Source organism: Lycorma delicatula, chromosome 13, assembly GCF_047948215.1.
Source record: "Lycorma delicatula isolate Av1 chromosome 13, ASM4794821v1, whole genome shotgun sequence".
NCBI classification, from domain to species: domain Eukaryota; kingdom Metazoa; phylum Arthropoda; class Insecta; order Hemiptera; family Fulgoridae; genus Lycorma; species Lycorma delicatula.
In genome coordinates this window covers 37655035-37672754 of record NC_134467.1, presented here as the reverse complement: position 1 = coordinate 37672754, position 17720 = coordinate 37655035, and the positions used below count along the sequence as shown (strand labels likewise).

Here is a 17720-nt window from a genome sequence, read left to right as displayed (position 1 = left end):
GTTAAAAAAAGGAGAAAGAAAAAAAGAAAAGAGGGAGTTATGTATGGTGCTGGGCAATTCTAGAAAAGTTAAGTTTATTTTCTTCGCGTTTTGCCATAAATAAATTCATATAACTTCTTTTCTATGACAGATATCTGCACAATTTTTTTTCCTAATTTGTTCAGAATAACCTGCTCTTACATCTAAAATTTATTTAAAAAAATTGAGTTTTAACTAACAATAAAAAATTGTCATTTCTAAAAAAAAAATTATAACATTTTTTAAAAAGTTAGTCAAAATGTTTCCCTAATACAGAATATAGAGCTATACCATAGTTAATTTGGCATAGACTGTACTTGTACCTAATAAAGTTCATAAGCTATAAGATATTTTATACTATAGGAGCTTACAAGCATACAAAAAAAGCTTGTACATGGGAATATGAAATTTGTAGTGTATGAAAAATTTCACGACTGACTAATATTCAAACTCGGACCTCTGAATGAAAGGCTGAGGATGCTACAACTCTGCCAGGAAAATTTGTTAAATTTTAATTTTTTATGGTTAATGGATGAAAAGTTATTTAAGGGTTGCGTTCTCACTCTGTTGATAGTTTTAATTTTGAATGGGAAGTAAATAGAATTTTAAACAATCTTTAGAAAAAAAAAATTCTGAAATTCAAAGAAAGATTCTCTTCTATAAGAAATAATTCTTTTTTGTAATTGTTTAACACTTTTTAACCAATTTCACTTAAAAAAAAAAAGAAGTTCTGAATTCAACATATATGTCATATTTATTTTTTTTAATAAATATTTACGTTAAACACTTATTTTTTAATAAATGGACTATTTTTTTGCGATTCATTCTTTATTTTTTAAAGATATGTTCTCTGAATACAGAATGTAAATTTTTCCAGAAAATTTAAATGAAAAGTTTTGAATGAAAAAACACACTGCTCATAAAATATTTTTTTATATATCACTGTTGTCATTAAGCAACTTTTACATCCAAATTTATGAAAATTAATTGAAAAGATTAAGAATTAAAAAATACCTCATACTCTGCATTCCAGAGAACATATTATGAACATCTTATAATCCTGCTCATATTTTTAAATAAAAATTTAAAATAAAATAAATATTAAAAAAAATTATTTGTTCAATCTATGTTTACTTTAAATTAAACTTTTTTTTTTTTTTTCTTTAGTTGGAACCCCCACATTATGGGTTAATAATCAATATAATGCTGACTTCTGAAAGTTGATTTTTATTATTTTATACATTTATTTTATTAAATATTTGCACAGAATGTCCTTCAACTAATCATTTTAATGTATATACATACATATAAATCATGTTTAAAATGTTTTGTTATCGATTTTGAAATCGATTTTAAAAACCATCCCTATTTACATTTTATTGTTTATGCATATGTATATGCATAAATATACACAAACATATAAAATTTACTATCTTAGAATGCATTTTAGCAAAAAAATTTAAAGAATACATAAACGTAAACTCGTAATTAAAGTAAATAGATTTATAAAGAAATATTACGGTAAATTTTAAGCAAGAACTCTGTAGCGCCTTTTTTTGTGATTTACATGATTCATTACATTTTGGTAACAGATTTCAGAGGATAAAAATGAATACAAACAAAATTTAGATAAAACATTTTTTTTTCATTTTGAGAGTTTTTTTGAGGATAATAAATAAGAAAGGGTTCCAGAAGAAATGCCAGGTAATTCAACTACATTTCATAAATACAATCCTGATGTAAACAGATTACGTATGTATTGGTGTTGGTATACAGGTGATTCCAAATTGCATGACAATCTCTCAGGAGATGATTCTATAGCCAAAAATAAAAAAAGGATTATTTAAAAAAAGGTCAGAAAATGGTTAGTTAAAGAGTTTTGGCTTGAAAAACATTTAGCCCTGTTTTTCTATTGCCTCTGTGAAATTAAACTGTAGTAAAATTCTTAGGGTACAAATCAAGAGGTAAATTTGGTGCTTCCTTATGGTTTCTGATCTAGAAATTTAATAAAAAAAGTCCCAGATCTCTCAGTAAAATTTTAAGAAAAACAGGGTAAACAGTAAGATTTTTGTCGGAAAAAACACTTTTTTAGTTTCTGGAATCAAATCTAAAAAAATATATTTTCAGTTAAGCAAAGCCAGCAAACTTTTTCCTTTGAGGTTGGATGAAAAACCAAAATGTATGATTTTTATTTTTTTAAATCTATGTTTTATTCATTTTTGTTCTGTTATTGATAAGTTTTCTATTTGTTTTCATTTACGTTATATTGTTCAAACATTGATCAAAATTATTCTGTTTAAAATTGTTTCGCTTTTCCAATCCAGTTTGTGTTGTGTTCCTAATTAAAGTTGAACTTCTGAATCTGCGTTAATTTTAATAAACATTATTTACAACAATTTTCTCAGAATTAAATTTTCTACAGTTAACTATTATTTTTATTTCTTTATTGGTAAATTAACAAAGTTATTTTATTCTAAACCTAAAAAAGTACATTTTCCATCAAAATGTGTTTGTTTAACCCCATTTTTCTTATAACCTAAACGAGATAGAGGTTCAAGACCACTTTCATTCAATCTTTTAAATCAAAAACTGTAAGGAAGCACCAAATTTACTCCTCGATTTGTATAACAATTTTAATACGGTTTAAATTCACAATAGGAGAAGAAAACATGGCTATATGTTTCACGAGACAAAACTCGCAAATAAACCGTTTTCTGACCTATGTTTATATGATCTTTTTTTCTTATTTTTGGGTATAGAATCATCGCCTGAGAGATTGCCATGCAGTTTGCAATCACCTGAATATACAACACTACATTACACACTAACTTAGAGGCTTGACCAAAAAACTGGAAGAAAATACGGATATATTTGAGTAATGCTCAAAAACAAGGTTTCTAATTTAATGAAGCCACTACAGTACCAGTGTTAATATTTAAAGGGCACTAATAAACTTTACTTCAAGATTCAACTGACAATAAATGAAATAAAATTTTATATTAAAAAAAAATAATAATAAAAACAATAATTAAACCATTCTATAACTGTACAAGATTAAAATTAAATAAACTAAATAATAAAAAGTTTAGTACTGACATCAACCTGTGTAGTCATATGTGGTGCAGCAGGTTGCATAATGTACTGCAGAGGCCACTGTGCTGTCGGTATAGGATATCCGGACATCGGTTGGGCAGCGGTATAACGTCCATACTGAGCCAGAGTAGCAGGCAGCATATGTTGAGTTGCGACACCATTCTGCATTAATAATCCAGCCATCATCATATCATAATATGCAACATGAGCCATCTGTTATAGTTATATATACATAAAAATGCTTACTAATTATTTATAAAATACCATTAATTTAAAAATTATTTATTAGCTGTTTACCCGGAATTACTCGGGTTAGCAACTATTAATTATTATAATTACATGAAAAAAAAAAAAAAAAATGAAATAAATAAAAAATTTTGAGATGTATTGCTTTATTTCAATTAAAAACAAAATTAATTTATTAATAATTTTTTGCAATGCATTCTTGAACTAAAATAAGTACAATGAGGTACAGTCGTTAATTAAGCCCCAACGGGAAAATACAACTGGATTAAAAAGATATATTAAAGGTCTGGCGACAAATTTTTACGAAAGGTTTATTATAAATTTCATAATAACATAAATGTATGAAGCGTACTTGGAAAGTAAGTACCCTTTCGTTCTATCACCGTGATCACAGTTCAGAGTATGCACATTACATTCACTTATTTATTCGATAGACTCCAGTATAAGTACGGCGTGTTTATTTACAGTTAAACATTCTTTAAAATGTTCAAGTTGATCAACGATCCTGCCGATTGTGGAATTAGGACAGTTATCATATTTTTAAATGAAAGGGAACTGTCAAACCAACTGATATTCATTCGCAAATCAGTCAAGTTTATAGTGAAAAAGCTATTAGTAATGGAATGGATAGAAAGTGAGTGTGGCTGTTCAATGAGGGACTCTGTAATGTGCATAATGAGCAAAGGAGTGACCACTCTTCCATCATGAATAACAATTTGATAACACAAATGGATGAAAATATTAAAGAAAATAAATGGTTTATAGTTTTTTTCATTATGTATTGAATTCTCCAAAATTTAACACAAACCTAATCAATCACAAACTGTTCTATTTTGTGCCGAAAATGTTAATGGAAGTTCTCAAAACAAAATTATTAGACTCTGCTCAGTCTTTTCTTATTTGATATGAAAGTGTTAGGCGCTAAATGACTACCACTTGTTTTTCCATCTAAAGCAATACGTTGATGGTTACCACTAGAACAATGCAGACATGAAAAATGCACTACAACAGTGCACAACATCTTTAATAGTGGCACCATTCTTTAGCGAAGGAACAAAAAAACGATCCTGATGTTTAATATGAAAAATGCCTTAATAATGAGAGAAATTACATAGAAAACTAGTTTAAGATATACTCTTCTACGCAGTAAAAAAATTATTCTGTGAAAGTTATGTGTATTTTTTAATTTAAAAAAACGGCACTTACTTTCTGGATATGCTTCATATATTACAACAAAATTTGGCTTGTTTTAATAAATATTGAAATCTAATAAGACTTATTTAGGTTTTAAATTTTTTATTTTTGGCGTTCAAAAAAAATATCTACAATAATGTTTCCTATATATATTAATTTAATAAATCAACCCAAGTACAGAATAATTGAAATAGGATTGCTTACCTTACTTCATTAAATAAGTAGAAGTGCTTTCGTGAACTTAATTCGCATCATCAGCTGCATTATATATATATATTTCAAAAAACATTTTAAACTCGCAATATACAATATCATATCACGTATTTGTTTATATTTTACGTTAAAAATTCTTTAAACTAATTAAATTTTATTAAAATCCTTTAAATTAAATTTATTCTACCATACTTTAAAAAGTTATACAGATTTAAAAACTTTTATATAAATTAAAAATATAAATCAAACAAGATGTAAAATATAAAAGTTGTTTTAAAGTTATAAAGATTAATTAATTAAAATTGATATTACAATTAATTTACAAAAATTAAAATGTACAAGTTTTTATACACGTGAACAATGTAATATCAATATAAAAAAATGAAGTAAAATTAAATTAAAAAATAAAAACTTCTAAAGTAAAATCAAGAAATTTAAGTAAAGTAAAATTATATGCTAGCCGTTTCACTGAATTTACTTTACAAACCAGGTTAGAAGATCAATTACTCAACATTATTATCAAAACAGATAGAGTGGTGCTACCTACTGCAGCCTTTAAAATATAATCGTCTTCACACTTTTTTCTGAAGATTGATCATATTAAATTTATTCTTATAAATTATTATATATTTTTTTCACTTAATTTTAAATTAATAGTAATACCAATTTTAATTAACCTTTATCACTTTTAAACAATTTTTATATTTTAGATCTTGTTTGATTTATAATTTAAAATTTTTAATGTAAATAAAAGTTTTTTTTAAAAGTATGATAAAGAAAATTTAAATTTAATTTAAACGATTTTAATAAAAATTAAGTATTTTAAAGAAAATTTAACATAAAATAAAATAAGTGTTATGAGATTGTACAGCGGTTTCAGTAATTCATAGGAAGATTGTAGGGAAATTTCTAGATGTTATATTGGTATCCCCGAAAGCCTCCAACCAAAAAGTTTGTTTATCAGCAGTTGTAACCACAACGTCAGTTCTTGTAATGTTGTTGCGGTAAGTTTAGTGAGTTACTATGTTCTCAGATGACAAAGCAAAGTGTGTTTTATTGATGGCTGAATTAAAATCCGTAATTTTAGTTCAACGTGCGTTTCGACGTGAATTCGGAAGAGATCCACCACACAAAAATAACATAACACGTTGGTTCAAATGATTCGAAGAAACCGGATCGGTTAAGAAACAGAAATCAACCGACAGACCAAGTGTACCAGATGAAGTTAAACTAATTAGACAACTGGCAATTAGAAGTCCTGGGAAGTCCATCCCCCTGGGGAAGCGTCGAATTAGGTATTCCAAAATCAATAGTTCACAAAGTTTTAAATAAAAAACTGAAATTACACGCTTATAAAATCCAGATACTGCAGGAATTGAAACCCGATGATGGTGTAAAACGTTACGATTTCGCTGTTGAAATATTGGACAGAATAAGTGAAAACATTTTTAGATGATATAATTTTTACAGACGAAGCTACATTCCATGTGAATAGATGTGTTAACAGACACAATTCACGACTATGGGGCTCTGAAAACCCACACGCAATTATTGAGAAACAACGCGATTTGTTAATAAGTTAATGTTTGGTGTGGTGTGATGAAAAATCGTGTAATGGAATGCAAAGTTGGCGGGAGTTTCACAATTTCTCCCTTCAAAAAGCAGAACCTGGACAGTGTACCTTGCTGCTGGATGGTTCTAGAATTGGGGGTGTTTAAGGGTTTATTTTTAATGACGGGTCTAAATTCTAAGTTTTGTGTTATTTTATATTTTAAATTTTAAGAACGGATTTAATAACATTCCAATCCGTTTTTCGTGTAATAGGGCCTTTCTTCTTCACTGAAAAAACAATTAATGGAGTTGCGTATCTTGACATGTTAACCGATTATTGCTTTCCTCAGCCGGATGAACTCGAAAACATTCATCGACTTCATTTCCAACAAGACGGTGCTCCCCCGCACTTCAATGCATTGGTAACGGACGCTTTGAACAAAGAATTTGGAGATCGATGGATAGGCCGGCAAGGACCTGTACTTTGGCCTCCAAGAAGTCCAGACCTGACACCTTGCAATTTTTTCTTGTGGGGATACATCAAAAGCGTTGTTTATACACAAAAAATTTGCGACCTAAACCGCTTAAAAAACAGGATTAATGAAGCAATGACAACCATTAATGAAAAAATGTTAACTAATGTTTGGAGAGAAGTTGAGTATCGTTTGGACATTTGTCGGGCGACTAAGGGCGCACATATTGAAATTTATTAATTATGTAAAAAAAATGTTTGAGACGACAAATTTGAAAAATAAAAAACATAAACTGTAAGTAATTCTGTTTTAATTTAAACTATGTACAAAACTGCACCATTCTTTTATGATAACCCTGTATATTGCAAGTTTATGATGGTTTTTGAAATATACATGTAAATGTAATGCAATTGATGATGCGAATTAAGTTCGCGAAAGCGCTTCTACTTATGTAATGAAATAAGTTAAGTAATCCTATTTCAATTATTCTATACTTGAGTTGATTTAATAAATTATCTGTATTGGTAAAAAGGAATGTGATTCATAAAAGAATTGTTTAAAACACACACACACACACACACACATATACACAATCTGAAAAAATTTTTTAATTAAATTTTATTTTTAGGAACTTTATTTCTGTTTGCTTTCAATAATTCAACAGAAAGAGGTTTAAACCTAAAACTTTTGAATGAGAATGAAATAAATCGCTCTACCAAACGTTTACTTGTTATAATAAATCAAAATTTATTATTACATACTACAATTGTTGTAGTACTGATGAATTAATTCACCACATAAGCTTGCAAAGAAGTTTGTATATGGGAAAATGAAAGTGGAAATTTGTAGTGTATGAAAAAAAAGCATTTTCATACCCCTACCAGGATTCAAACCTGGGACCTCCAGATGAAGTCAGACACTACCATTCTGCTGTGGAAATTGACTGAGGTGATTATCACCATGGATAATATTTTGAATATTATTTTTAATTATTTATAGCTTTTATGTTCTACATAAAAAAAAACCTACACCGACAGACATGCGTATAAAATGATATATAATAACTCCAAACAAATATATTTCTGCCATATTATACTTAAAAAAGTATATATGAGCATGCATGTACATAACAAAGAACATCCCAATCAAAAGATTGGTGACAAGTGATAAAAAGTAATATTTACTTTTGGATACATATTGTGGGCTTAAAGAGTTAGCAGACAGCAAAATATACATGTACATATGAAAATGGGAAACCACTTCACTCTTTGTTTTCTGTAATAGGTATGGAATGCCAATTATTAGTTTTGAAAATAACTGTGCTTTTTTTTTTTAGAAATGCTTATATCTGATATGAATTGCCAATAAGCATTTATTTATGAAACTAAAGAGATGTAAAATTATAGATATCCATGATGAAATAATAGCATCTGTCTTCAATTTGGAGTTTCCATGTTTGTATAGTGTCATTTTATATAAGCTATAAATTTTCATATTCCTTTGAGTAGGTTAGAATTACAAATGATTAAAAGTTGTAAAAATACTGTCAAATCCACTTGTATAACTCTTCGGAGAAAAACTTCGGAAAAGAAATTAAAAAGTAGAAAAAAATTTGTTTAAAAAAGAATTTAAAAAATTAATAATAATCATATCTCTAAAGAATGACAAATACAAATATTTTTTATACTTTTCTATATGCTACTTAATTTAGGTAAACTGAAAACCAACTTTTTTCTAATTGGTACTTGATTAAAAAAACAAAAAATTCAATGAAACAAAATCGTTTCGTAATAAAATATAAATAAAAAATATCATGATAAATTTTTTATTAACAAGAAATCTCATCACATGAGTAACAGATTTGAGGAATATCTCTGGTGTTGAAGTTAGAAACCTTAAACAATACACTAATTGATGAGTTATAAAAATAGGAAATGGGAGAAATGAAAATAATTGTTAACTTCAGAAAATTAAATATTTAACAAAAATTTCAGAAGTCCACCTTTGAATGAAAACAGCCAAAAATAAAGAATTATAAAACTCAATGAATTTTTATGGTACAACTAACTATTCATACTACTTATGAAATAGTAATTTTATTTTAAAAAAAATTATGGTCAAAATATCTTTAACATTTTCTATTTTAGTATTATGATATTTAAAAAATTTTATTTTGTCTTTCTAAAATTTTAAAATCATAGAATTAAATTTCATCACAGATGTGATGTTAATCGTACGTTGACACAGTACCTATACTAAAGGGTGTTCCATATAAAACAACCTATCTATGTCAGTAGATATATTTAAATAAAAAAGACATTTGTAAGTTATTAAATTATTATTTCCAAACTTTCCAATACCTTAAATTTTAAAAGAAATATTGGAAGTGGCCGCCATTTTTATAAATACACGCTTCTTTACACTGTGTTTCTTGCAACTGTTTTCAGAGTTTGTGGGTTGATATTTAAAACGGCTAGTTCAATATTGACCTCCTGATGTTTAAGTGTTTATGGTTTGCTGCTGTAGGTTTTTTGTCTGAGGTAACCCCAAAGAAAAAAATTTGGCACAGTCAAATCTAGAGATACTGGTGGTCATAAACCACGACCAATAACATGATCACCAAAGAATTTATTAACGAAATCAGATGTTGAATGTGCATAGTATGATGTAGCACAGTCATATTGGAATCAGCAGTATCAATATTCTTCCAAGACTGAAACATTGAATTGCAATAATATATTCTGATATCGTTCCACAGTAATGGAATAATCAAAGAAAAGATGACCGATAATTTTTTTCATATCGCACACTATAAGCCCAACTTCTGCGGCTACTATTGTTTTTCATGATACATGTGGGAATTTTCAACATTCCAAATCCTACTGTAATGGCTCTTTGCACATCCAGATGAAACCATGCCTCATCCGTGAAAAAATCGAGTCCATAACATGAATACCCTCACACATGAATCGACAAAACTGATGACAGTATTCTAGCTGTTTTTCCTTGTCTGGATCAAGGTGATGAAATGTTTGAATTTGATGTGGTCGTAAGTTTAATTTTTTTGTCAACCGATGAACGGTTCATTTTGGTAAATTAATTTGGTGAGGCAGTTAATAAATCTTTGATTTCAGCGACTGTGTCTGCATTCAACGTCATCGATCTGTTGTATTCCTTGTTACTAAAAGAACCTGTCTCTCTAAATTTAGCCACTAATTTCAAAACTGATGTCTTATTAGCTGCTGGTTAATCACGGTACTTACGGCAAAAAGATTCTTGCACTGCAACTACTGACCATGTGCTAAAGTGAGACTTACGAATAAAAACATGTTCATCTTGTGAAAATACAACTTTCTCTCTAACAATGCACCGAGCTTTGATATTATTGCTTTGTTATAACTATTAGTAGCAGTCCACTGCATCGGCACGATGTTCACTTGTTGGACGAGTCAATTCCAGGAAAATGTGGAGGAGTTGGGCAGTCAATTCAAATACTATAGAAAACCAATTTGTTGGGTGCGTTTTACACAGGACAACCTGTATTAACGTTACAGTTATGACATTAGTTGCAAGACTTCACCTAAAAGCTTATTTAATTTTTAATAAACTTAATATTTACCATCAGTACTTGTTTTCAAAATACTTAACATTCTAATCCCTTTTCAAAATAGTTATATAATAATTTTGTTGAAGTAATTCCTTTCATAGATGTTTGAAAATGACTATCAAATCACAATTTTGTGGTTTTCTTTAATTATGTTGTTTCAGAGTTAATTTCAAGATATTATGAGGTGTAGTTTTGTATATAATTCAACCTTTTTTTGTGTTATTGAATAAATCTTGATTAAAAAAAAAAAAATTGCATACGAGGTGTATGAGAAAAGTAATGGATTGGTAACACTGCGAGCGATCTGGCAACGCTGTGTCTACCGGTCCATGCCACAGACCGATTTGTTCATCCCTTCCACATGCTCAGTAAAAGTTTTAACTCCGTTCAGCCAACACATTATTTTTGACAGCGCATCAGTGAAGTTGTGTGTAACAAAAATGGAGCATTGGAGTTCAGAGCAAACGTTGTGCAATCAAATGTTGTGTTAAACTTGGGGAATCTGCGAGTGTAACCTTTGAAAAGTTGAAACAGGCGTACAGGGAACACAAGTTTTCCGCTGGCACAAATCATTTTTGGAAGGCCAAGAACACGTTGAAGCATCAACCTCGTTCAGGGAGACCTTCAACTTCAAAATCTGACGAAAACGTTGAGCGTCTGAGGGTTCTTGTGAGATCAGACCGTCGTTTAACAATAAGGATGATGAGTGAATAGTTAAATTTAAACACTTTCACCGTATATTAAATTTTGACAGACAATTTGGACATGCGAAAGGTTTGTGTGAAATTGGTGCCGAAAAACCTAACAACGGAACAGAAGGACAATTGAAATGTATGCATTGATCTTCTTGAGAGGATTGATAATGACCAAGAATTCTTCAATCGTGTGATCACAGGTGATGAATCCTGGATATTTGAGTACGATCCTGAAACACAGTGGCAAAGCGAAGAGTGGCACATTCCATCATCTCCTCGACCGAAAAAATGTCAAATGAGCCAGTTAAATATAAAAACCGAGCTGATTTGAGTTGTGTGACTCAAATTGATTTGAGTCGTTATTTCAGTCGAGTGCTGATTTTGAGCCTATTCACCTGATTTGAGTCGTTGTGACTTTTTCGTTTTCTCGAAATTGAAACGTGTCTTAAAAGGATGTCATTTTGGAAATCTGGAAAACATTCAAAAGACAGTGACCGACCAGTTAAAAGCCCCACCAGGTACAGCCTTCCAGCGCTGTTACCAGGAGTAGGAACAACGACTCTGCCGGTGTATAGCTGCCCAAGCGAACTACTTTGAAGGAGATAATATTGTTGTTTGAAAAAAATAAAAACTGGTAAGTAAAAAGTCAGTCTCATTACTTTTCTCACACAGCTAGTATAATCCAAAAAGTAATTGTATACCTAACTGTGTTTTGTTTAGTGGAATATGACAATAATATTTAGTTTATTATTACAAGGGTCATTCAATATTTAGACACATAACCGTGCAGGCAAAACCATTGGGAAGAAGGTAATGATACTTTCAGAATAGTAAATAGGTAAATTCTATGATGGCTTCAACTACAAGTAAAATTGTTTTTTATATAATCTCAAAATCTCATTTTAGTCCTCTTGAAGTTTGTGAATCTTTGAACAAGCATACCATGATCTGTTTTTTGCGTTCTGAAAGGGGAAAAACCAGTTAAAATTTACTCTTATATGACTGAACAATATGATCAAAGATGTATGAACTGTAGACATTTTTACATGCGGGCAGAAAAATTTAAATATTGAAAAAAATTGTAATGTTGATAAAACATACTATTCTAGCCTCCAGAGCAATTTGTGTCTTTAATTAATGAATGACCTTTGTATATTATATATTTAAAATTTTATGTTTAATTTCATAAATACAAGTAATATATAAGATAAAATTAAAATTTTTGTGGTTTTTAAATATGATCTTACTTGATCCTGAAATTTATTTGGTAAATTTTACGAACTGCCATTCACGGATTTAAAATTATAAAAAATAGAAAAAATAATTAACTAAAATAATATTACAAAATCAGGCAATAAAGATTAAAATAAACAATACGATTCTTATTACAAGTGACTGAAAAACAAGAAAATATATTTCTATGAAATATGCTAGTTAAACCTAGTGTTTGGACTGCCAAATTTGCTATACACTTCCATATCAAGTAAATCCTAATGAAGAAGAAGATAATACAAATAAAATGTACTAAAATATGACAATTTTATCTTTTAAAGTATATATATGTCACCAATCCTATATTCTTATTTACTATTTATTCAAATTTTTAGGTTACCTTACTATTTATATTCAACTTTATCCATTTATTTTCTATCACTTATCTATCCGTCGATTTTACATTCTAACACCTCTTTTTTATAACCTTCCTTACCTCATGTATCCATCATTTCCTTGACCTTGAGATTCTTTCTTACAACTTCTAATTCCAACAATCTTTTCTAAACCTGTTCAAACACCATACCCATTCAACCAACATCTCTGTTTTTTTTTCTTCAACTTTTCCATCACAATTAATATTTTAACAAATGAAATTCTAATTCTTCCTTAAAATGTTTTCTTCATTATGCTTCTTCAAATGTAATTTTCATACCTTGCAAGCACACTGCTTCCTTCACATTGTTATCCTTAGTGCTACTCCGTAAATCAAAATTTAATTGTAAGGATCCTAGATGAAAAATGTAATATTCAAAATTTAATTCATTCTTAAAAAACAATGTATTTTTTAAAATCTTTACTTATTACAAAAAAAAACCGCTTTAAACTATGATGACTTTAATAAAATAATAATTTAAATAATTATTTGATAAACAAATAATTTTACAATATTACCTCGCTTCCTTCTCGCCAAATTCTAGTGTCGCCTCTGTATGTGCTTCTTTTTTTCTGACCACCATCAGCAAATTTAACAAGAAGTGGTTCTTTGCTTCCTTGGATATTACTACCATTAAATAACTGTATAATCTGCTCACATTTCTCTTTCGACTCCATTCTAGAATGAGAAAGAAAAAATAACTTATTAAATTTTAATTTCATCTTACTAAGAAAATTAATTTATAATTAAATTACATAAAGTCTATGTAGACCTAAAGCGGTGTAATATGCCAAGAATAATGGAATAAAAGGTTGAACGGTAGTGTAACTTTCATTAATCCTGTGCGTCAATAGTTTACTGAATTCAAAGAAATGAATTGCACAAGTAATAAAATATTCTTTATAATATGGTTTGATCTTTTCTATTTAAAGTCTACATAGGAATTACTTTATTTTTTCAACAAAAAATTGGTTGGTCTGACACACTCTTTCCCATTACTTTCTAAATTAGATTAATCTTAAACTGCAACAAAATTACCCTGATCATTCTTGTACTCCATATCTTAACCCATTTTTTTTTTGTCTTCAGTCATTTGACTGGTTTGATGCAGTTCTCCAAGATTCCCTATCTAGTGCTAGTCGTTTCATTTCGGTATACCTCCTACATCCTACATCCCTAACAATTTGTTTTACATATTTCAAACGTGGCCTGCCTACACAATTTTTTCCTTCTACCTGTCCTTCCAATATTAAAGTAAATGTTCCAGGATGCCTTAGTATGTGGCCTCATAAGTCTGTCTCGTCTTTTAACTATATTTTTCCAAATGCTTCTTTCTTCATCTATTTGCAGCAACACCTCTTCATCTCTTATTTTCAACACCTCTTTCTTTATCCACCCATCTGATTTCTAACATTCTCCTATAGCACCACATTTCAACGTACAAGTTTCACTTCCATGTAAAGCGACGCTCGAAACATACACTTTCAAAAATCTTTTCCTGACATTTAAATGAATTTTTGATGTAAACAAAATATATTTCGGTACTTACGTATTAACGCCACTGCAGCTACAGATGCTGTTTAGGTTATCTTGATTTCATGTACTGACAAATCGTACGTATATCAAAATAACCTACACTCGTTAACCTCTTATAATTAACTTATTAAATATGCATAATATATACAACTTATAAATAATATAACCTTAATGTTATAGCACTGAAATCCAATTAATGTTAATCCACCGAAATCCGATTGACTACTTTGTTTTTAAATACAGCTTTATTAACACGGTGGCGTTAATACGTAAGTACCATTAATTATAAGAGGTTAGCAAGCGAAGTGAGCGTAGGTTATATTTAGTTAGGTTATTTTGATATACGTACGATTTGTCAGTACACGAAGTCAACATAACCTAAACAGCAACTGTAGCTGCGGTGGCGTTAATACGTAAGTACCTATATTTCTGACTGAAGGTTCATTTCGCCTGTGCTATTTGGCATTTTATATCGCTCCTGCTTCGTCCATCTTTAATAATTCTACTTCCCAAATAACAAAATTCTTCTACCTCTATAATCTTTTCTCTTCCTAGTTTCACATTCAGTGGTCCTTCTTTGTTATTTCTACTACATTTCATTACTTTTGTTTTGTTCTTCTTTATTTTCATGCGATAGTTCTTGTGTAGGACTTCATCCATGCCATTCATTGTTTCTTCTAAATCCTTTTTACTCTCAGCTAGAATTACTATATCATCAGCAAATCATAGCATCTTTATCTTTTCACCTTGTACTGTTACTCCGAATCTAAATTGTTCTTTAACATCATTAACTGCTAGTTCCATGCACAGATTAAAAAGTAGCGGGGATAGGGAACATCCTTGTTAGACTCCCTTTCTTATTACGGCTTCTTTCTTATGTTCTTCAATCATTAGTGTTGCTGTTTGGTTCCTGTAAATGTTAGCAATTGTTCTTCTATCTCTGTATTTGAACCCTAATTTTTTTAAATGCTGAACATTTTATTCCAGTCTACGTTATCGAATGCCTTTTCAAGGTCTATTAATGTCAAGTAAGTCTGTTTGTTTTTCTTTAATCTTCCTTCTACTATTAATCTGACGCCTAAAATTGCTTCCCTTGTCCCTATACTTTTCCTGAAACCAAATTGGCCTTCTCCTAACACTTCTTCCACTCTCCTCTCAATTCTTCTGTATAGAATTCTAGATCTTAACCTATATTAACCTGAAAAAATGGTTTCTTCATTATGCTTGAAATGTAATTTCCGTATCTTGCACACTGCTTCTTTTTACATTGCAATCCATAGGGCCACTCCATAAATCAAAATTTAATTACAAGGACCCTAGATAAAAAATGCAATATTCAAAATTTAATTCATTCTTAAGAAACAATGAATTTTTTAAAATTAAAAAAAAAAAAAAATGTTTTAAATAATGAAGACTTTAATAAAATAAGAGTTTAATTTATTTCATAAACAAATTTAATTTATATTTCAATAGTACTTTACTTTGATGAAATACGAAAACTGTCAAAGAGAAAACTGCCAGTTCACATGATGTGATGCATGTAATCATGTGTTGATGTGATACATGTATTTTTTAAGTCAATCTATGAATGATTGAGGAAAGATTGTTACCTGAATAAAATTATAAGAGGAAAAAACAAACAGGTAGTCTAGGAAGAGATGAAAGCTTTCATGATCTTAATAATTAGTAATATAAGAGCACAGAACTAAATAAGAAAAAAAAATAAAAGATTAATTTAAATAATAACAAGAACTTACCTAGCGAATCCAACACCTTTGCTATTTCCAGCAGTATCCCGTAGTATTCGAGTTGATATAACTTGTCCGTATTTTGCAAGCATATTTTCCAGATCAGTTTCTTTAAAACCAGGCGGAAGATTTGCAATGTATAAATTAGTAGGATCTTGCTCTTGTTGCTGATTTTAATTTAACGAATTATAACGTACCGATACGATAAAACAAAAACAAAAAAAGAAACAAAACAAACAAAAATTAAGTTAATTTTATAATTTTAAAAACATATTTATTATTAATAATAATAATAATAATAATAATAATAATAATAATAATAATAATAATAATTAAAATAATTAATTTAATATTAACATTATCAAACCAATTTTATTTCCTTATTTTAATTTTTTATTATTTAATAACAGTATATTTATGTTATAACTGATGTTCTTACATCGAATACATTACTTCTGATTTCTTAGAAATAATGACATATTTATTTATTGTTGTATCTATAAGGAGTAGTATTACACATAACACTGTATGACATACTGTAGAATAATTATACTTCTATGACCCATCTGTATATGAGCAGACCATTAATGAAAGACATAGTTCATATCAAAACTAACTTAATATAAATGTTTTTGAATGTTTTAGAAGAATATAAAAATTTAAACAACAAACAAATCATTTAAAAAAAAAAAACAAATTTAAAGTTTTATTTTTTTTAAATAAATAACAAATGAAAATTTGGTAATTATATACAATTATCGATTCGCCTCTGATTTTGATAATTTGTAATACGCCTTATTTAGAACCTAAGTTATTCATTATAAATTAAATAATTTGCCGGAAGTGCCTTTCAACCGAGTTATATCCCTTGTAAGTTACACCAAAAATGTCATAATTCAGTATTATGTAAATGTGTAATGTACATTATTCTAAAACTAAATAATTTGTTATTGCATACAATTATGCACTAGACCTAGGCGAAGGTTAGATTATATAGATATCGTATGAAGTTCAGTAAATTGAATCATTAGTTACCTAACCTAACTAAACTCAACTAAATTTCACTTAAACCAAATTATTTACTCTGTAAATAATGTATACTGAAAATTTACCAAAACCTATACCTTAAGCTAAACCTAACTTAATTTAGTTTTAAGTGAATCTAATCCTCATTCTTAACTTAATTTCACTGAAATAAAATTATTTTGTCTGAAAATAATGTATATTACGCTTGTACAGTGATTAATAACGAAATTTTTGGTGAGGGTACTATGTAACTCACAAGAGAATTAACTTAGGTGACGGGTGTTTCTGATGAATAATTTCAATTGTAATGAAAAACTTAGGTCCTAAATAAGGTATATTCCAAATTTCAGAAAAATTGGAGACAAGACTATAAATTGTATATAATTACCAAAGATTTTTAATAATTTAATTTACATTTTTTTATCATAAGCTGAAATAGAGATGCATTCATACAAACAAAATACTATTATCGGTAACATTAGAAGTTACCAGGGAAAAAAATATAAAATATTTTTATACTTCAAGTTTAAATAAAACACACACACACATGAGTTCATTAATGTTAAGTCTATATCAGATAACTTTAAATCAACAACTACGACATATTCCTTTTTTTACTATATTTATTAACTAAAATTTTTAGAAATTATAAGTATTGAATCTTATGTTTTT

The 17720-nt window shown here is 28.7% G+C and overlaps 1 protein-coding gene across 6 annotated transcripts in view; it reads right to left on the bottom strand.

The window, feature by feature from the left end:
• shep (RNA binding motif single stranded interacting protein alan shepard) overlaps positions 1-17720 on the bottom strand; it is a 312235-nt gene that overhangs the window by 34303 nt on the left and 260212 nt on the right. For 5 of the 6 annotated variants that reach the window (XM_075381468.1, XM_075381470.1, XM_075381471.1 and 2 more), the window contains 3 exons: positions 16032-16189; positions 13257-13416; positions 3115-3324 (listed from right to left, as the gene is read on the bottom strand). In XM_075381468.1, the coding sequence (XP_075237583.1) occupies positions 3115-3324; positions 13257-13416; positions 16032-16189 (528 nt within the window). The remainder of the gene's footprint in view (positions 1-3114; positions 3325-13256; positions 13417-16031; positions 16190-17720) is intronic. The other variant, XM_075381472.1, reaches the window with a different exon arrangement.